Source organism: Jatropha curcas, chromosome 11 (assembly GCF_041381405.1).
Source record: "Jatropha curcas cultivar XTBG-Jc1 chromosome 11, XTBG_Jcur_1.0, whole genome shotgun sequence".
In the NCBI taxonomy this organism is placed as follows: Eukaryota; Viridiplantae; Streptophyta; class Magnoliopsida; order Malpighiales; family Euphorbiaceae; genus Jatropha; species Jatropha curcas.
Genome location: NC_143161.1, coordinates 7,855,623 through 7,876,579, shown reverse-complemented (window position 1 = coordinate 7,876,579; position 20,957 = coordinate 7,855,623). Strand labels below are relative to the sequence as shown.

The window sequence follows — 20,957 nt, the reverse complement described above, 5'->3', positions numbered from 1 at the left end:
ACAAATCTGGCAAGTAATCTTCGACCGACCATAATTGTTCATCTGTCGACCTTGAGAGTCAAGAGGGAAGTTGGACTTATCAACAGAAGCATCATTCTTTCGAAAAGAAGATCCTTTCCGAACAAAATTTGCAGTAACTGGCACCACTTCAAAAGTTGGATCAGTGCGTTTGAGATACAACTCATGTGCAAGAAGCTTGTCTTCTAATTCTTCAAACGAGATTATAGAATCACGAGCACGCACAGCCGCTGCTATTTCCTTAAACTCAGGTCCAATTCCGTTGAGCACATAAATAACTAAATCAATAGCAGATACTGGACTGCCACAAAGAGATAAATCATCAGAGACAACTTTAACCATCTACAAATACTCAGAAACTGACTTGGATTCCCTTTTAAAATTAGATAATTTTTCACGAAGAGAGATGATTCTAGTCGCAGATTTGTTTGCAAAGGAACTTTGAATCCGATCCCAGGCATCAGCAGAGTTATCGGCTGAATTAACCACATGCATAGCAGAAAAACTTGTAGCACCTATAATGGCAGCCAAAATCAATTGATCTTGACACACCCAGAACTCATAATCAGAATTCGGTACCTCCTTCCCATCTTTCTGTATAACCGAAGGAGGAGGAGAAATCGTTCGCTCAACATACCCAAGCAAACCATAACCCCTAAGGACAGGAACCACCTGAGCACGCCAGGAAGGATAATTTTGGGACGTTAACTTTAAAGGAAACTGAGAAGAATTGAATGAAATCAAGGTACGGCCAGAAGAGTGGGTAATATTTGGAACATTCGATGATGAAGCCATGAAATCTAGACATAGAGTCGAAGGAAAAGATAAAAGGGAAAAAAAAATAGAGAGCTAATCTTGGATGATTAGAAATGTATAAGAAAAAAAAAAAACCGTAGTTTTTACGGCTCTGATACCATAAAAGATAACAGATGAATTAAGGTTTTCCCCAATGTATTTCAGTTGCTACTGTACAACACTTTAAATAGAGAGAGCAGTTACAATATGATAACTTACAACATGTAATACTTAGCTATAGAAACGGCTAATCCTTATCTTATCACTTAGGACTTAATATCCATATGCGCTCTCATTTCTGTGATCTGCAACATAAGGAATATAAGCTTCATATTTATGTTGCATTTGCAATGGACACAAGCAATGAAGAAAACACGCAGTACCTAGCAAATGACCGGAGACAGAGAGAACTAACCGTCATATTGTTGGGAGTTTGTGAGAAATCTTTAAGTTTTGGTCTCTTAGATATGTGTTTTTTATGAAAATAATGGTGTATGTATACATATGGAGAGAGATATATATATACATCTTGGGAGGTAAGGCAAAAGAGAAAAGAGGGATAAGAAAGAATAAAATAGTAAATAGTCCCCATTGACTTTTTTTATTTTTCCCTTTTGTTTATATTCAACTTGCTTCTAAGCGACAAAACTTGGGCCAAAGTGCATAGCAGCTGCTTGCAAGTCAGATTATTAGAGGTGGTACCTTACCTTCCATGAGCTCATCATCAATGTCTACCCTTACAAGAAAAAGTGGTGTCCTTTCGTTTCACTTTCTGCTGTTGAATCTAAATTTGAGAATTGTTTACCTATGATTTTGGACGTGGTTATCTTTTTTAATGTATGTAATAATGAAAATTTTAAAAAATGAAAGATATTTTTAGTTAACTTTTTTCCCAACTCCTGAATGCTAAAAATTTATTTAATTAAAATTGAATTAGAAATTTTTACTTTTTTAATTTCTAAAAATGCTCATAGACAAATAATATTCGTTGTGTACTATTCTTTATTTGTTTTTGCTTGCTTGGAACTCTATTACATGTGGTTTTGGCAACCGCGTAGGGACGTGGTCTGACTGACGAGAGATGCATTATGTATAATTCGATTACTTACGCGTAACAACAAGAGAATAATAAAAAAACTTAACAAACCCAACAATTAATTAATTCGAATGTATATATATATATATAGGGAGGTTGAAAGTGGTGTATTGCAAGGTAAATTACTCGAATATGACCTTACTATAAATTAATGGCTATATATATTGATGATGGTACCAGAAAATGAACGGAAAAAGCAACATGAAATGAAATTGATATCCATCCTATTTCAATCTTAGATTGCTTAATTTCTTGGCACTTGTAACGAAGAAAGTTCTTGTTCTTTGACCTTTAATTAATGTTTTTGAATTTGATACGACTGCAATTTCAAAGAGGGTATTTATAGTTTCAGTAGTTTATATATAGTGTCAAAGGGATTGAGACTGATCGTCGAAGCAAGGATGGAATTAAATTTTAAGTATTAAAGAGAGCAAAAATTAAAAAAGAAAAACTTGGTGCAACATGGATATTCTAAAAACATATTAAATTCAAATGACAAAAGTTATAGAGAAGCCAATGTTTGTGCAGATTAGATGGCTCGTCATGGTTCAACTTTGGCTATTATACTCCTTCTCACGGCCTTCTTAGTCTTCTGTTGCATAATATTTGTGGGTTTCCTACCCTAGAAACATACTGATGTAATTTGCGTTCCTTTCTTCTTATTTAAAAAAATGACAAAAATTAAATTTCGAAATATTTTGGAAATCAATAAAAGTATTTCTGAAAATATATGTGTAAAAATAAAATTTTAAAGAAGTTAGAGGCAATGGCTCGATGGAGCCATAAGAGTAGCCTCTCTTGATTTTTGAAAACTTTCTTTAGCTCCCTCTGATTGAAAACTTGAATTTCAGCAAGTACAGGAACCGTACCAGAAAAACGGGGGCTGGAAGATAAACATCTCAACTGGCTCGCTTCTTGGATTTTTCTGGTAAAGCAATCAATTAATTGTCCAGTCCATTGTCATAAGTAGCAATCAAAGTTTTGACGAAGAAAATTAAAATATTTTTATGCTATAAAATTAAGCAGAAGATTGAACATATTTGGTGATTTTAAATTGACTTCAAGTCGTTAATAATGATTTTGGTTGACCTAAAGTCATCTCAAAGCAGTATTGTTTATTGAATTGTTTAATTAGTTCCAATGGTATAAGGTTTGAGGCTGACTATCATTTTGGAGAATCTATTGATCATATGGCAATGTCATCTAAAAATAAATTATTGATTAATTAAGTTCCATGGTTTAGAGCTCAAAAATAAAAGATTAATGTAACTAGCTACCACTCCATGAGGGGGTAAATCATCAATATTACATGTTATTTTTCATATAAATGTATGAATATTGCAAATTTGCAATGACCAGGCATTCAAGATCCGATTTACACAACACATGAAACAAAAAGCTTAGGTGTTTCAGTTTTGCTTGATTAGTTCAATATAAAACGTTTGGTACATCTATATTAGATACTTATGTTTTATATGTATAGAAACATAAGTGAAAACTTAAACTTAGACTACAACTTTGTTTAGCTTCAGAATTTGTCCCATCACAGAAACCCCACAATCAGCATATATTCATATGAGATACTGAATTGTAGAGGCCAAAAGTACTCTCATGCAGGGAAATGAGAAAAACAAGTAGTTAACTCTGTTTGTTACCTATATCTGGCAGTTCAACAATCAAGCATACCTGTAGAGATTGAATTAGAACCCAGTTTACTTTTTGGATCCAAACGCCAGTAGTGTCATCACCCCTCTCCTGTCTTTCTCCTTTTCACACAGGTGCCCGAGTAGAATATTTTTCTGCAGTCACAAATGGCTCAATTCAGTCTGGGACAAAATAATGCTTACTGATAACCAGATGCGAACCTCAGACAATAGAACAAAATACAAGCAGTCAAAACAGGTAAATACAGATCAATCACAAGAGATTAGAAACAATTCTTTTATAGACAGCCTGAAATTACCGCCAAGAACAGGCCACCAGCCTACCACTAGTAGCTTCTTGATCTATTTCTGATTCTATATGGAATTTTTGATAATATTACATACATTAAACTTACTCATAGTTTTCATTAAACTTTCTACTAGTACCACAAGCAGAACTGTGTGTTCTGATGAGAAACAGCATCATAGCGAATGCAGGTAATGTGCAGACTTGTTTTCCAAGTCATCAGCAAAAAAAACATTTACTAATTGCATTAAACATTTAAACCAGGGTAGAGGCCAGTTTAAAGCAAACCAATTCTGGAGGTTAATACAATGCTAGTCACTTTGGTTTCTCCTTTTAAATTTGTCTTACTGAGATGATTACTTGGTATAAATAAAGGCATTATCTCAGTAATTTCAATCGAACAAATTACCTTCAAAGTGAGTGATTAAAAAGAAAGTGAGAAACTAGAAACACATCAGACCATGGCAGAGAAGGAAGGAGGAATTGTCAAGAAGGGTCATGAAGAGGGGCTAAAACTGGCAACTTCTCTTCTTGAGGAGTTTGGACTTCCTTTGGGACTTCTACCACTAGAAGATGTGATCGAAGTTGGTTTTGTTAGGAATACGGGATAAATGTGGATCCTGCAAAAAAAGAAGGTCGAGCACAACTTCAAGATGATCAGCAAGCTTGTCAGCTATGATAGTGAAATAACTGGTTATGTCAGCAAGAAGTTGATCAAGAAACTCAAGGGAGTAAAGGCTAAGGAGCTCATGCTTTGGCCTCCCATTATTGAGATAATTGTTGATAACCCGCCCACTGGTAAAATTCACTTCAAGAGACTTGCCAGCATCACCAAAACTTTCCCAGTTGGGGCATTTGCTGGTGGCCAATAAGTTGTTGAAGGGTCCATCAGGCACCTGCAAAAATTTTATGTGCTTTTACATCTTAAATGTAGTTGTCCATTTGCTGCATTATATTTCCATCCATCATTTTGCAATTCCCTTATCAAGGAGTTGTTGACCAATCAAACCAGTGTTTAGAAAGAAAGACAATAAAATTCAAGATATGATGTTTTTATCACATAATATTGTTAGGCAACTTCATCTCAATTGTACTGGCTAAAGTGGACAAGATCATTAATCTTACCCAAGCAAAACTCTCCCTCTCTGAATACAAAAGGATTTGAATTATTATTGATAAAAAGATTTTGGGCGTGGTAATTCTTCTAATTCCATAGCTAATTTGCTAAGTAAGCCTTTTATAGAGAAATAAGGAATGAAGACTAGTGGATCAAGGAAAACGGATAAGCTATAAAGTAATGCTGATAAAAGTACGAAGTTCATAGAATAAGTGATTTTGAGAAAGTAAATGGCAAAATTCAAGCATGTAGAGAGAGATTCCATGAAACAATCAAACAGAGAACAATACCTCAAGATGAAAGGTAAAATTAGAACTTGAACATACGGGTAAGCTGCAACTTACCAGAATAACAAGAGTGTGTATACAGCATATATTTAAATATTAAATATGACAATGAACATGTCAAAATTGTCATTGAACTCTTAAATAGTTGTAAGATTTACAAAAAAAAAAAAAAAAAAAAAAAAAAAAAAAAAAAAAAAAAAAAAAAAAGAAGGAAATTGATGTTTTTGTTCCTGTAAAAATATAAACAAAGTATCTTGCTCAAGAAAAAGAAGTTAAATTTTCCCTGTACCTTTACGAGTGTTCTCCAAAATTTTCTCTTCAACAATAAAGGTTCCAATAAAAATATTAAAAATGTTCAGCCTCCTTGCTGGAACCTCTCACACCATTCCAGAATTGAAAACATGCAAGTCCAGCAAAGTATTGTAGTGCCCCTTCTCAATTTCATCCTCTTTCACCTGATGAAGAAGGAGGGTCTCAATGACAAAATCTTCCCAATCAAGTCCTTTTGCCCTTGCTTTTCTTTTTCTCTTCCGAGCTTCCAGAAAGCAAAAGTCACTACCAACACCTGAATCAGCATTCCGTGGATGCATAACCCTTTCAATACGAAGCTTTGCAGCATTTATCTTTGCCCTTCTCCTCTCAACTGCCATATGGCCATTAACAAAAGAAGGAGGCATAGGATTTAATCCCACATCTTTTTCTAATATTCGTTTCAGCAAAAGCTTCTTGCTTAAATCTGATTTCCCATCCCACCATTCAGTTGGATGAAGATCAAACACTCTATTCCTTTTCGTACTATTAACTCTTTCAACATTTCCAGCATATTTACCTCTTCCACCCTCATTTAAGAACTTGTCATAAGCCAAGGACAAGCACTCATGTGAAAGCTGAAGCTTATCCACATCATTGTCTCCCATGTTATTCAAGCCTTGTCTATTTCTGACCTCAAAATATCGAGAATCATCACATTCTGTGCTATCATCCTCAACCCCATACTCAACATCCTTCCTCAAACACTGACTAACCACCTCCCCAAAATCAAATTCAATATAACCCAAACCGTCCCCCTGTCCATCAGACTTTGCCATCGACTTGATCTCCATATACCGAATCACAAATGGTGCGTTCTTCACAATATTCTTCAAGGTCACATCCTTCCCCCATGGCAATGCCTGTGCAACTTTCACAAGTGCCTCTAACAACTCCTTATACCTCAATCTACATGTAGACACTGCTGCATGCATATCCCTAGCCACCTCCTCAATTTTCACACACTCAACCCCATTCAACTCTGCCACCAACACTAGCACCGCTGCCACAATAGGCAAGGGCCTTCTCCCTGTGGTTAAAAACCACTTAATCCCACATTGTATCAAAAACACCCCTTGTTCCCGCATTCTTTCAACTTTATCACTGTCAACCCTCCCTGTATCCAATAAATTCCTCACAGCCTTCTCAAATGATGTCACTATATCAAACTCAGGCAGCTTTATATTCAAATGATCAACAACACGCCTTATCATTCTACCCAATTCATAAACATCACAACCAATCACATTACCAATTTCTGCAACAGACAAAGATTTATTATCACTTCTCACTACGATATAAGCACACGCACCTATCAAAACTGGAAACCACTCACCTTGCCCAAACTCACTTTCAGTAACTTTATCGATCATGGACTTAATTTCGCTAACTTTTTTGCCTACTAAATCCAATCTGAAGGTTATTTCATCAATAAGCTTATTTGCCTCGTAAAGTTTTTTGTCTCGGTAATTTAAGACACTACCAGTACCTGAAGTTCCCAGACGAATTAACACGCCTTCTGGACCATTGATGCCGCCGGTGCGAGCCTCATAGTTATCGTATTCTTGGACGGTGCCACATGATTCGCATACCAGGTTGCCGGTGCTGTCGTCGCGGATTAGGGATCTGTCTCCGCAACTTATACATGGCATGACGAGAGAGGTGTGCGTTTATTGTGTTTGGTTGCCAAGAAAATTTGTACTTTCCGCAAAAGTTTGGCAACCTGAGAGCGAGAGTGGAATGGAGTTCAATACAAAAGAAGGACAATCCAGACGAAATTGAAATCGAGAGAATAAATAACGAATGACTGGAAATTTTTAACAGTTTCATCTGAAATTACAATAATACCCATACCCTCACCAATGCACTCTTTTCCAACTCTAAATTATGAAGATCTACTTGTTTGTTGATATATTGAATATTTAATTATTTTAATACTGTAATTAAATAGGATTAACAGTAATTAATTATTTCTCGTTTGGACTACAGAAAATAGCCATGAGACTTCTTGGTTACATCAAAGCTATTACTATTACTCTGCAATATCCTATAGCTGTTAAAATCTATTAACTTTTATGTTCGTTCACAGCTTAGATGCTGAGTATTGATTTATTTTATTTTATTTTATTTTATTTTACAGCTGTTTCGTGCAATGCAAAGGTAAATTTGCCAAAAGAGAATAATAAAAAGAAATTTAGAACTTATAATGACAGCCACTGTTCAGTCAACTTGGCATTTCTATCCACCTATAATTCCAAGGATTTCACTGCTTTCTGTTGCACCAAATACAATACGACTCTATATGAAGCATTCATCTAATCTGCTTTTATGCAGCTGAAATGCAGGATTAACCCATGTTCCACAGTTGCATTGCATTCCCGCCCAGTTGAAGGAACCCAAGCGTGGTTTGCAGCCCATGCACTGAAGTTTCTCTCCTACAAGGCCTTCTCCAACAAACCCTTCTTGTACTGATCAATACAAAAATCAATTTAATTAGTGTTATAAATAAAAACAATACCATCTGCAATGTATAGTAGGATAGTTACAGTTTATGGTCACCTGTTTGCATCCACTTCATGGGCTCTACAAATATGGAGGAGCATTCAGTGGTTCCCTTCTCCTGGGGGTCACCACTTCTCTTTTTCCATTTGAAGCATTGCTCTCCCTTTCCACGCTCATGAGGAACTATGTTCTCTTCTGATGCAACAATTCTTCGACATTTTTTACAGCGGTAAATAACTTGAGGTTTTGGGACAGAGTACAAATGAGAGTTACTGGCTCCTATCTCAGGCCTTGAAACAGAGTTATCCATTGTTGTCATTGCTCACATTTGCTCAATCAGAGGCATTGCTCATCTAATCAAGAAACAAACGATAGATAAACAAAGCTATAATAGGAAACCTAACAGAATCATAAATTTGCAATTACTCATCCTTGTCAAAGTTGAGTAATTATTAAGAACTTAACCCTGCATTATTTTACTCCCTATTAGATTTATCATAGAAACCATCAACTTTAGAAGTACGTTTTCCTCTCTCATTCAGTGCTTGAAACCCAAACCTTTTTCCACCAAAAATAATTCCAACATTCTGTCATGCGGAAAATTGATTTCTTATAAATATCAAACTACTTTTCTCTGTATTGCTTTAGTAAGTGAAGCAATATACAATTTTCAGAATTCAAAGCTCTTCAACACATGAAGTACACCATAAAAATCTGTAAGGAAGTTAGTGTTAATAGGCTAGAGGTCTTCCAGAAATTCAGACCAGCCCCAAAACTTATAATAATTTCCAGAACTCAAATATGAAAAAGAACAAAAATATAGATAAAGCATCAAAACGGTGAAAGTAAGGGAGACTTTTATTTTTCTCAAAACTGAAAGATAAACAAACTTTGCATAATCCCAATTTTGCTGTAAAATTTGAAAAAAAATTATTAAATAAATTTCTCTCGCGTCTCTCCCTATATATATCCCCACAGTTCACTGCGCATTTACCATTGTTTGCTGCGCGTTTACCATTGTCTGCCTCTCAAGCCTTAAGTTGAAAGATGAGTGCACAATAGTATTCTATTAAAATTAATTCCTATAGTAGATAAACCAAAACAATTTATTAAAAAACACAATATCGCAAGAAAAGGAAACCCTTGACATGGAAGAAGGAGAACTTGAGAGCTGGTTTTACATTAAAGTCTGAGGTTAATTCTAGGGCTATGCGATTACGGTTACTGAAGATGCAACAATAATCGGATCAAAACAAAAGACATAAAAAATTAAAATGAGGAATAGAGAAAGGTTACCTTGATCGGGGCTCCTTCACTGGTCCAATTGCTAGGGTTTTTCTTCTGCACTATTTTAGGAAATTTGTTACAGAGGCAACAACGACATAGTTTAAACTTACTATCTGAAATCCAAGTCATGATAATCTTTAAGCCAAGTTTCAAACACCTCATCAAATGATGTCGGGCGTGCAAATTTTGCTTCGTCATTGCTATGACATGTCATAAACCCTCACCCACATAAGTCAACGCAGACACGCCATCTATGATCCAAAATGTGCAACGGATCCCACGTCATCAAATGGCGCCAAGTGTCCGCGCATGCCACGTCAAGTAATAGCTGTGCGACACGCCATCAGTGGATGACAGGTCACATGGTCCCAAGTGTACAAATCTTACAACGTAAAAATTAATTCTGAAACACGTCATCAAATGTAGCCAGGTGTCCAAGTGTGCCACATCAAAGAAATAGTTGTGCGACGGGTTATCAGTGGTGACAGGTCAAATGTTGCCAGGAGTACAAATATGACCATATCAACGAAAATACACGCCATCAATTGATACTTACTCATTCAATTTTAAATCGACATATCATCATGTTGGCCAGCTGTACAAATTTCTCCACGTCAACTTTTAGACACGTCATTATGTACTGTTTTGTCATCAATCAGTGTTAAGTGTTCTGTCTTGCCACATCATACAGAAACACCATCAGTTTGATATTCCCATGTAAACACGAGAACTTCACCTAATTGTGCCAGGTGTTCGTTATTGCCGTGTCATGGTGGAACATATCATCAGTTATGGATTACGTCATTTAATAAGCCAGCTGTACAAACATGCCACGTCAATATTTATACACGTCGCGTTATCTCCATGCAATCAATCACTACCAAGTGTCTTAGCTTACCACATCATATACACACGTCATCCGTTTGTGTCGGGTGTTTACATATTGCAAAATCAGTTTTGACACATCATCGAATATTATGACACGCCGCCAGTATGAATCCACGTCACCACTAATCTGCCACATGTTAACATGGTCTTTTAAACACGTTAGCTTGCCATCAATCACTACCAAGTGTCTTAGCTTGCCACATCATATACACACGTAGTCCGTTATGGACCACGTCATTTAATAAGGCAGCTGTACAAACTTGCCACGTCAATATTTGTACACGTCGCATTATCTCCATGCCATCAATCACTACCAAGTGTCTTAGCTTGCCACATCATATACACACGTCATCCATTTGTGCCGGGTGTTTGCATATTGCAAAATTAGTTTTAACACATCATCGAATATTATGACACGTCACCAATATGAATCCACATCGCCACTAATTTGCCACATGTCGACATGGTCTTTCAAACACGTTAGCGATTAAGGTAGACATCCGAATAAATCGTCCGACGTCGATAAAGACGTTGGCTTTAGCAAATGCCAGTGCAAATTAAAACAAAGAAGCTATTTAAGCAATGAATAGTAGAGCCGATGGATCGGTGAAGATCAGCCGGTTTTCTCTAGTACCTTCTGATTTTATCGGGAAGATCAACCAGTGAAGATCAAGTTTTATTTGTAAGACTAAAGAAAATTAGGTGAATTATTTTATTAAGAAAGACAATGAACCAGTCGGTTATGAATAAGAGAAACGAATTGTTTACGGCAGCAACTGTTTTTTTTTTTTGGCCGTTATGAAATGCTCTCTTGGAGGTTTGTTTAATGCTCTCAAAATTCAATCTAAGAATTTTAGTGATTGTATATATTAAAAAATGAGTTTTAAAAATAAAATAGTTGTTAGGAAGTCAGAATTTAGTTTGCAGAGTTTCGTTTAAATTGTAATAATTAGACCAAACCGACAGGTTTTAAAAAATTTAACTAAATCAACCCATAAAATGTAATACAATTTACAACCAATCTCTCTCTCTCTCTCTCTCTCTCTCTCTCTCTCTCTCCGTCATATTAGTGAGAAAAAGTAATTAAACCAATAATCATTTTTGAACAATAGAGAAATTGTTTTCCTGTCGATCACGTTGTTCATTCTAACCAATAATAAAGAAGTTCCAACCAGATGGAAAGCTGCAAATTTAAGTAGGCGACAAGCTTTGCTTTAGGAATAATTAAAATGAAATAATACGTTAATTGGATATAAACTTGCACGGCTATCATTCCAAGCTTGCAGAGCAGCATGGAATCTTTAATTTCATCCACACAAATTATACTGTACTTGATGGTATCTCAACGATGTGGATATCTTGTTAAAGAATCAAAATACTAATTCCATTGTACAACTAATAACGTACAACTATATTCTTACGCTAATACAACGTATAATATTGTTTGAAATAATGTTGTCACTGTCGTGAGTCTTAAAATTTCTAAGCAATAATTGTCTAAACTGTTCACTGGTTTTGTTAGTTCTTTAGAAATTACCAATAATGGATATGCATTACAGAGAGAATATACTATCATCTCCCTAGCTCGCGAACTATAGTCTCGTTACTAAGCCACCTTTCGAACACGGTTACAAAAACGTAAGTACAGATCCTTTGTTAAATAAGTTTGATAAGCAAGTTCGAATTCAGCTTATTAAATTCATCAAAACAAATTCAAACGAAAATTTTCTCAAGTCAAGTCTTTGTCTAGTGATAAGCTAAGATAGGAACAAATAATATGCAAATATTGAACTTGATACTAGTCGTTAAGGAAGGTATTTCTCCATCAAGGTTTACCTTCCGTGCTATATTAGTCCTACTGTATCTCCCTTCGAAGTCTTTGTCATTTCATGTATGAAGAAAACCTGTTTCACATCAAAGAATCAATCATGCCAAAGTTTAAGTTATTTTGAATCAAAATTTTGAATTGATGAAATCATGGAATCTTAATTTCATAACAACACCCTAAATTATCAGAAGTATAATAGATGTTTTTGATTAGTAATGTAGAGTACCTTTTTTTTTTTTTTTTTTTTTTTGATTGAACCAAATCCCATGATTATTTATAAATGGTAAGTATATAATTCTTTCTATGAAATTTTTTTTTTCCAAGATCATTCTCAAGAGAAATCTAACATCATCTCTTTCAATTTTTAGTTTTATTATTCAAAATAATATAAACAACTCTTTTAATTTGTTAAATCTTGTAAGCAACGTTGAAAGGTACAAGTCAGTCACTATAGCTGACTACACCGAGAGAGGGACAGGTTGGTCTATAAAGTGCCAGATACCCATTTTAAAATAGCTGCATCCATTCAAAGATTCCTTCTGTATAGTTATAGATACTCTCTTGATACTATGACTAAAAAACAAAGCAAATCCATATTTCTGGTATTTGTGTTGAACATATTAACCATATGGGCTACACAAACGGTTTGTCGTCCTCTTAACGAAGAATACATGTTAAAGAGGCATGAAGAATGGAGAGCCCAACATGGACGTGTCTACAAAGACACAGCAGAGAAACAGAAAAAATACCTGGTTTTTAAGGACAACCTTGAACGTATTGAATCCTTTAACAATGGTGTGGACCGTGGATACAAGCTAGGACTCAACAAATTTGCAGACTTAACAGATGAGGAATTTCAGGCCATGCACCTTGGTTACAAGAGCCCACCCTCCAAATTAATGTCCACTTCAAAGTCCAGATCCTTTAGGTACAGAAATGTAACTTCTGTGCCAACTACTATAGATTGGAGAAAGGCCGGTGCTGTGACCCCTGTCAAAGATCAAGGCTCCTGCGGTGAGTGCTGATATAATCTTAATATGTAAGGCAGAAGTAGACCTAGGATTTAGAACCTTAACTTGTCATACTATGAGACAGACTCAACCACTGTCCTATTGCTAAATAAATACACATGAAATTGAACAATGATTTTGATCTTAAAAATCATGCTATTGATGCATAACAGAAAAGAGCAATCCCCGCACCACAAATGAAAATTCGTTTCTAATAAATCATTTTTTAATGTTTAATGCATAGGAAGTTGCTGGGCATTCTCAGCAGTGGCAGCAATGGAAGGGATCACAAAACTCAAAACTGGCAATTTAATATCTTTATCAGAGCAAGAGCTCGTAGATTGCGACGTAGCAGGTGAGGATTATGGTTGTGACGGAGGTTTCATGGACACTGCTTTCCAATATATCCTAAAAAATGGAGGTCTCACGAGTGAGGCTAATTACCCCTACCAAGGAGAAGATGGCATCTGCAGCAAGAAGAAGACGGCAACTTCTACGGCTAAAATAACTGGATATGAAGATGTGCCATCTAACAGTGAAAAGGCTCTCTTGCAAGCTGTGGCAAACCAACCAGTTTCTGTTGCTATTGATGCTAGTGGGTATGACTTCAGATTTTACTCTTCTGGTGTCTTTAAAGGGGACTGTACTACCGATCTCAACCATGCTGTTACTGTAATTGGGTATGGTAGTAGCAGTGATGGTACTAAGTATTGGTTGCTAAAGAATTCATGGGGCACCGGTTGGGGTGAGAATGGGTATATGAGGATGCAAAGGGAAATTAGTGCAAAAGAAGGCCTCTGTGGCATTGCCATGAAAGCTTCGTATCCAACTGCTTGAAATTGAACAAGGAGAAGCATAATGGCAATAAATCCTATTTGATGTGTTAGTATCAGGAAATTTATAGGCTGTAAAATGTTCTGCTATCTGTGCTCATTCTATCTTTCATGCAGTTGTATAATTTCAGCAATATGTGTTTACTATCCATGCATAAAGGTTCATTTATTTTAGCTATCAAGTACCAACCTGTAGTGTAAGCAACTAAATTGCTATCAAAATTTGATATGACTTTTCAATTTTTTCAGGGAACATTGAGCAGAAAAAGAAAGGCATTATTGTCATGCGTTTGAGATCTGGTTAGACACTGATTAACACAAAAATAAGATTCTATATTAGATGAACTCTGAATTTGTTACTGTTTCTGCCTTTCAACAATGGTTGCTAGTTCAAGGACTAGTTAGATAAGAACCTTTGACCTCATTAAACAAAACAAGAACTTTGACGAAAATGACTACTGCTTGATATTCCGTGTTGTTCATTTCATAATAAACAGACATTAAGTCACATAAAAACAAGCTAACTAGCCACTCTCCCACAACTGCATTCCCACTAGAAACCCACTATTAAAAGTGGAATATAAACACATGCCTAAAGAAACAACTTAATTACATAAATATAAACTGAAATAAAACAAATCAGACAAATTCAAGTCTTACCCCCTTTGCTCTTCCTTTTTTGATGCATGTATCTCTTGCAAACCCATAACCCAGCTGCTGCACTAGTTTTGCTATCTTTCTTCAGCTGGTGTTAGACTGTTAAGACAAAGGAAAAATAAAAGAAAAAAGAAAAAACAATGCAAGAATTGATAAATTAGATATGATCTAGTATGGCATTAAAAGAGCAATTGTAATAATGAGTATAATGCAGTTACCAAAACAAACTGGCTTCAGTATCCTTGGTGAAGGTTGAATGCCTTGCACAGAGAAACCACAGGTGATCAAATTCTGAGCTCACAACAAACTCACAAATATGCAATGGAAGGATCCGTTTACGACCATCCTCAACAACTGCAAGAGAGACCACCACATATATGATTAAAATCTACGTGATTGTGCAAAATTGTAAGTTTTAGATAGACACTTGACAATATTGTTAACAAGTCAAAACTGATTTGTTTCACCATATATGTGTTAACATCCAATATGCACAAGTCCAACTTATTTGTTTCACCATCAAATATGATTAAAAATTTTGATTAGAATGCTTCTAGAAATTCACAATGAATAAAAAAAACATAGAACTTCCAAAGCAAATAGTAGACAAAAGCAACTTTGTTTATCATAAATCCAACAACAACGGCCTCTAGATTGCATTATTCATATTTTTCTGAAGAATCATAATCAGAATCAACTAATGATAAGCTTTAAGAAAATAGAATCATAATATATTGTAACGTCCCTTCTCGGTCTACCCGTTAACCCGAATGAACCGAGCCGAGATGCTACAATCTGGTTAAACCTATGTTCTGTCATGCTGATATCATCCTGTAGGCTAAATATGATGTCATGCTGTTGCTTTCTACATTATTTATATACAGATATGTACTTCATATGTACAAGACTTTATACTATTTTTCAAAATGAAATGGGCCCAACTATGTGCCCTGTACATGCCATGATCAGTATAGACAGAACCAAAATATCAAAATGAGTAGCTACCCTGAAGACTGGGTCTTCAAAAGATGAACTGCAGCAATTGTAAAGATGACTCTCTACGGTCCAGACCCAAAACCTGCGAGTTAAAACAGGTAACTCGCTGAGCAAATAAACTCAGTAGGTATCTCAATTAAAGAAAAAAAACAAATAAATAAACATGTAAGCACACATATCTTTATACTTTCATGATCTTACCTGTTGTTTCTTATGTTGTATGAATTATGTAACTTTTATGAAACACTGTTTGACTTATGCAACTTTTAGTAAACAGCGTATAATTTATAAATACTACAATCTCATAACTGTATGGCTCTATAAGGTTACAGTGAAACCTAAGTGATAAGAAGAACTGTATGAAACTGGATGAATACTGCATGGCTGGGCTGCTATGACCCGTATATAAATCATATCCACTCAACGGCCTGTAGCCGGAGTATCAAACTGTATGGGGCGCAGATCTGCTATCCTATATCGCGACATAGTCTTATCTACGTGGTTTCTACCTAACCTTAGTGGAGCATATTATCTGTATTGTCATAATACAAGAAACATATTAAAGTATGCATAAAATTTATAAACCATATTGTTTACCTTTATGTTGTCTCCTTCTGTACGTTGCTAACTTGTTTCAAGCTTTAAGAGCATAGACATATCTACTAGTCGTTTTACTCACATATCAAACTAAATTGTACATTTCTATATAGATTATGTTTCCTTATTTATTTCTTCTAATTTATAACTGCTAAATAAAATCTTCTAATAATAATAATCATTAAGAACAATACTATGAATGCTAATACTATTCGTTGAGTAGTATTTTATCATGATGAGAATACGAATAATAATAATAATAATAATAATAATAATAATAATAATAATAATAATAGTCATATTACGAATAATAATAACAATACTACCAATTAAAACAGGTAACTGGCTCTCTACGGTCCAGACCCAAAACCTGCGAGTTAAAATAGGTAACTCGCTGAAGAAATAAGTTCAGTGGGTATCTCAACTAAAGAAAAAAAAAAAAAACATGTAAGCACACATATCTTTATACTTTCATGATTTTATCTGTTGTTCCTTATGCTGTATGAATTATGCAACTTTTATGAAACATTGTTTGACTTATGCAACTTTTAGTAAACAGCGTATAATTTATAAATACTACAATCTCATAACTGTATGGCTCCATAAGGTTACAGTGAAATCTAAGTGATAAGAAGAACTGTATGAATTTGGATGAATACTGTATGGCTGGGCTGCTATGACCCGTATATAAATCATATCCACTCAACGGCCTGTAGCCGGAGTATCAAACTGTACGGGGAGCAGATCTGCTATCCTATGTCGCGACATAGTCTTATCTACATGGTTTCTACCTAACCTTAGTGGAGCATATTATCTATATTGCCATAATACAAGAAACATATTAAAGTATGCATAAAATTTATAAACCATACTGTTTACCTGTATGCTGTCTCCTTCTGTACGTTGCTAACCTGTTTCAAGCTTTAAGAGCATAGACATATCTACTAGTCGTTTTACTCACATATCAAACTAAATTGTACATTTCTATATAGATCATGTTTCCTTATTTGTTTCTTCTAATTTATAATTGCTAAATAAAATCTTCTAATAATAATAATCATTAAGAACAATACTATGAATGCTAATACTATTCGTTGAGTAGTATTTTATCATGATGAGAATACGAATAATAATAATAATAATAATAATAATAATAATAATAATAATAATAATAATAATAATAATAATAATAATAATAATAATAATAATAATAATAATAATAATAATAATAATAATTGATAATAATAATAGTCATATTACGAATAATAATAACAATACTACCAATTAAATGTGTACCTTATATTAACCTACAATCATATTTCCATTACCTGTCTATACCATAACTTATAATTCCTACTAATTATATTTCTTAAAATTTCGACAATTAACATATATAATTAGTAGCTAGAATTCTTATTTATCACTGATATTCATGAACTCTATTTACCAATGTTCAATTTAATTCACTTATCAATGTAATTCACTTAAATACTCAAGTCATTCAATGATTCGGGATTTATTACCAATGTTCAATCAATTCACTTATCAATTTAATTCACTTAAATACTCGATTAATTCAGTGACTCGGGATTTAGTCAAAAAGTTCGAATTGAGTCTTAGAGTGTACCGACCGAAAATCGGACGATGAATCCACAGTCTACACGAAAAAAGGAGAATTCTGCCATTTTGGTGCCTCGCCGGAGTGTCGCCTGCCGATCGCCGGACCGCCGCAGTCGCTGTCGTGCACGGTGGCCGAAAAATCGCGGATGCCCAGAATGGACCATTCTTCACACCACCCCACTCATTTTTCATCGAGGAATCCATTTTTGGTATTAGTTGCACGAGATCGGCCCTCCATCTGGCCGAAACAGGCCCGACAGCAGCTTGGTGCCTCCATTAATGGTGGTTTCACCATTTTTCATCGGATGCGTGATTTCACAATGGAAAAGGGTTCGCACAGAGGAGGTGAGACGATCGGCACTGCTCGTCCAAGCTGCAGCCGCCGCAAATGGCGTGGATAGCCGACATCTTCATCGAGCGACGTTGAGTTCAAGTCGCGATCTTCCTCGATTCTGGCCTCTAGTCTGTGAATCGACACCACTAATGAGCTCCTCGTCGGGAAGTTGAAGAAAAAGGGTTTGGTTGCCGGAGTCCGTGGCAGGTGGCCGGAGATCGCAGTGAACAAAAAAGGAGAGGCTGTCGCGCGCGCTGGAGGAAAATGAAGGAGAAGAAAAGAAAAGAAAAGACAAGAAAAGAAAAATCTGGAGATTCGAGACCATTCCGGTTCGATTCGAATTAGTTTGATCCAATTCAATAATTTGGCTTGATTCGCTTGGTTTTCGGGTTTTTCCTGTTATTTTTGGGACCGGTTTGATTTATTTTCATGCCTACACTTTATACTTTATTTCAATTAGACTTTATTTCAATTAGGTCTTAATCCTTATCTTTCTTTTTTTTTTTTTTAAATTGAATCGATCCGACTCGACTTGACTCTCTACGTGTAACGACTCGATTCAGTAGGATGTCACATGTATTATATAACTTTTATTGTTGAAAAGAGTTATGACATTGTTAAACTCGAAAAACCCAAGATTTCAAATTAAACCCACAAAAAACACAAACCACAAATCAAAACCACAGAGTAAAAAAAACCACAGATAATATCACTCACATATTACTGGCGAGCTTCATTGGCATCATTAGTTGAAGGAGAGGATTCAGAAGAAGAATTCTCTTTCCTGAAAGAGGGCAGAGGGTTCGGGCCCTGATAATCCAACCTAGAGCGAAGAACGAGAGACACGCGAGAATTGATGTGCCCCAAGCGTGGGAGTACCATCTGCTGTACTGCTTGATTGCGAATCTCCACTACTCCCTCAGCGTCGTCGAGTCGGGATTGGTCGCATCAGGTGGGTTCGGTAGTGGGCCTTTTGGCCAGAGAAATTGGCGTTAGTGCTTGAGTTGGAGTTACCGTTTCTGATTTCTGAAGGAATTTTAGAATTAGGAGGAGGAGGAGGAAGGTTTTGAGATGTATTGGGGTTTTGGGAATCAACCATCATCGATTTTTTTGGGAATCAGCCATCATCGATTTTTTTACAGTGACAAAATGCTCTGGTTCGGTGCTTCAAGAGTTACATTTGCAATTTAAGCTGGTTGGCTTACGTGTCTATCTTCATAAATTGCCACCTGGCGCGCATTTCAATGTTTCAAAGTAAATAATGGCCGCTGTAGTTTTGCCTTTGGTGTAGAAACTTTAAAGAGAAGATAGAGGGAAGAAAAGAAACATACCTTATCTTTCTAGATTGGATGAATGTAAAACGAGAGAATCCTTCTAGTATTTTATCTCAGTGATGGTAACACCATCAATTTCTATAGATGGAATGTCAGAAATCTTGGGCCAATCTTCAACATTTTCCCGTTCACACCTTTCTTTCAGCATAGAACAACCAGAGATAATTAGAGAAGTAAGGGACAAAGGTAGACCTTCTACTGCCAATGACTGGAGCTTACGGCATTTCCAGATCTTCAATTCTCTGAGAGAAGATAGGTGTTGAAGCCCCTTGTAGTTTAAAGACTTTAGATTATACTTGCCAATAGTTAAGTTTGCAAGAGAGTGAAGCTTCCTTAAGTCCCATTGCATCCGACCAGCAATGAGTTTCTTGCAACGTTATACCACAAGTGATTCTAATTTGGAGGGAAGACCCCCTGCTGGGAACGATTCAAGTTCATGACAGTTGAAGATCACCAATTTCACCAGGGAAGGGAGGATGGAGTGCATACGTCTAGGCAGCTCTGTCAAAGCTGGACAGTTACTGATAGTCAATTCTCTCAAAGATGCAAAGTATTGAAGCCCATTGCAGTCCAAAGATTTCAGATTCTTATAGCTTGAGATTGTGAGAGAAGTAATAGTTGAAGGCAGCAATGTGTCTTGTGGGAAGGATTCCACATCTTCAATTGTGCCAATAAGAAACTGTGACAGAGACGGAAGCCTTTGTAATTCCCAGTGCAAGCGTCCAACAAACAGTTTGTTGCTGATGGATCTGAAGGGATTGCAACTTCAATATGGCAAACCTCCTTTCGGGAAGGACACAAGTTCAGCACAATGATACAATCTCAAATCTACAAGAGAAGGTAGTTGGGAATGCATACAGTCTGGCAGGGCTTTCAAATTTAAGCAATCCCTTAGCTCAGGGAATGTCAAATTGGGGGCTACTATTCCTCCTCTGGAAAAAGATACTAAAGTGGGGCAGTTAGAGATTACCAATGAGCTAAGACATCATCCAGATCCGCAAATGAATTCAAGATTTCGACATTCATTGATACCAAGTGTCTTTAGATTAGGGAACAACTCTAAATGGAAGCACTTCAGGGAATGGCAATTTCTGATTTCAATTTCATGTAAATGAGTGGCAAGACTCCCCATTTGCACCAGCAAAGAATCGAGAGGGTGTAATTGGAATCGTTCAATTTTGAGACGTTGCAGGCCAGAAGACATTTTTCTGAACCATAAATTGCGAGAGTCATCCACGAATTTGATTAAAAGAAAGACTGGAGACCTCGGGAGTGAAGCCTGAAGCTGTTGGCATCCCTCAATCTCAAGTGTTGTCAATGAAAGGAGATTACTGCGTAAGGTATTGGTTAAGTTGGGACATTTTTTGATAGAAAGCTTTTGAAGAAGAGGGAAAGCTCCATCACCATACAAAATCCGTTCACGCCATTGTGGCATCCTTTCAAACCTTAAAATTTCAAGGGATCCAAATGGATTTTCATGCTTGTGCAATTACCATAGA

General features: G+C 36.0%; 3 protein-coding genes and 3 pseudogenes across 4 annotated transcripts; 3 read left to right on the top strand and 3 right to left on the bottom strand.

Annotated features, from left to right (window-relative positions):
- LOC149492473 (2-methylene-furan-3-one reductase-like) overlaps positions 1-20,957 on the top strand; it is a 39,499-nt pseudogene that overhangs the window by 10,725 nt on the left and 7,817 nt on the right.
- LOC105641690 (plant-specific TFIIB-related protein PTF2) lies at positions 3,297-7,445 on the bottom strand. 2 transcript variants are annotated; one of them, XM_089716491.1, is made up of 2 exons: positions 5,553-7,445; positions 3,297-3,708 (listed from the first exon to the last, which is right to left on the bottom strand). In XM_089716491.1, the coding sequence occupies exon 1, from the start codon at positions 7,222-7,224 to the stop codon at positions 5,641-5,643; it is 1,584 nt and encodes a 527-aa protein (XP_089572617.1). In that variant the 5' UTR covers positions 7,225-7,445; the 3' UTR covers positions 3,297-3,708; positions 5,553-5,640. The 2 variants fall into 2 exon arrangements, with proteins under 2 accessions (XP_089572617.1, XP_089572616.1); XM_089716490.1 differs by lacking the exon at positions 3,297-3,708 and adding an exon at positions 4,269-4,755 and having other exon boundaries at positions 5,553-7,444.
- LOC105641682 (uncharacterized) lies at positions 4,321-4,755 on the top strand (annotated as a pseudogene).
- Positions 7,753-9,527, bottom strand: LOC105641699 (putative inactive dual specificity protein phosphatase-like At4g18593). The gene is made up of 3 exons (XM_012226298.4): positions 9,371-9,527; positions 8,132-8,427; positions 7,753-8,040 (listed from the first exon to the last, which is right to left on the bottom strand). The coding sequence occupies exons 2-3, from the start codon at positions 8,391-8,393 to the stop codon at positions 7,871-7,873; spliced, it is 432 nt and encodes a 143-aa protein (XP_012081688.2). The 5' UTR covers positions 8,394-8,427; positions 9,371-9,527; the 3' UTR covers positions 7,753-7,870.
- On the top strand, positions 12,598-14,094 carry LOC110011047 (senescence-specific cysteine protease SAG12). The gene is made up of 2 exons (XM_089716757.1): positions 12,598-13,091; positions 13,332-14,094. Exons 1-2 carry the CDS (start codon positions 12,647-12,649, stop codon positions 13,922-13,924), a joined length of 1,038 nt encoding a protein of 345 aa, XP_089572883.1. The 5' UTR covers positions 12,598-12,646; the 3' UTR covers positions 13,925-14,094.
- Positions 18,845-19,223, bottom strand: LOC149492475 (uncharacterized; annotated as a pseudogene).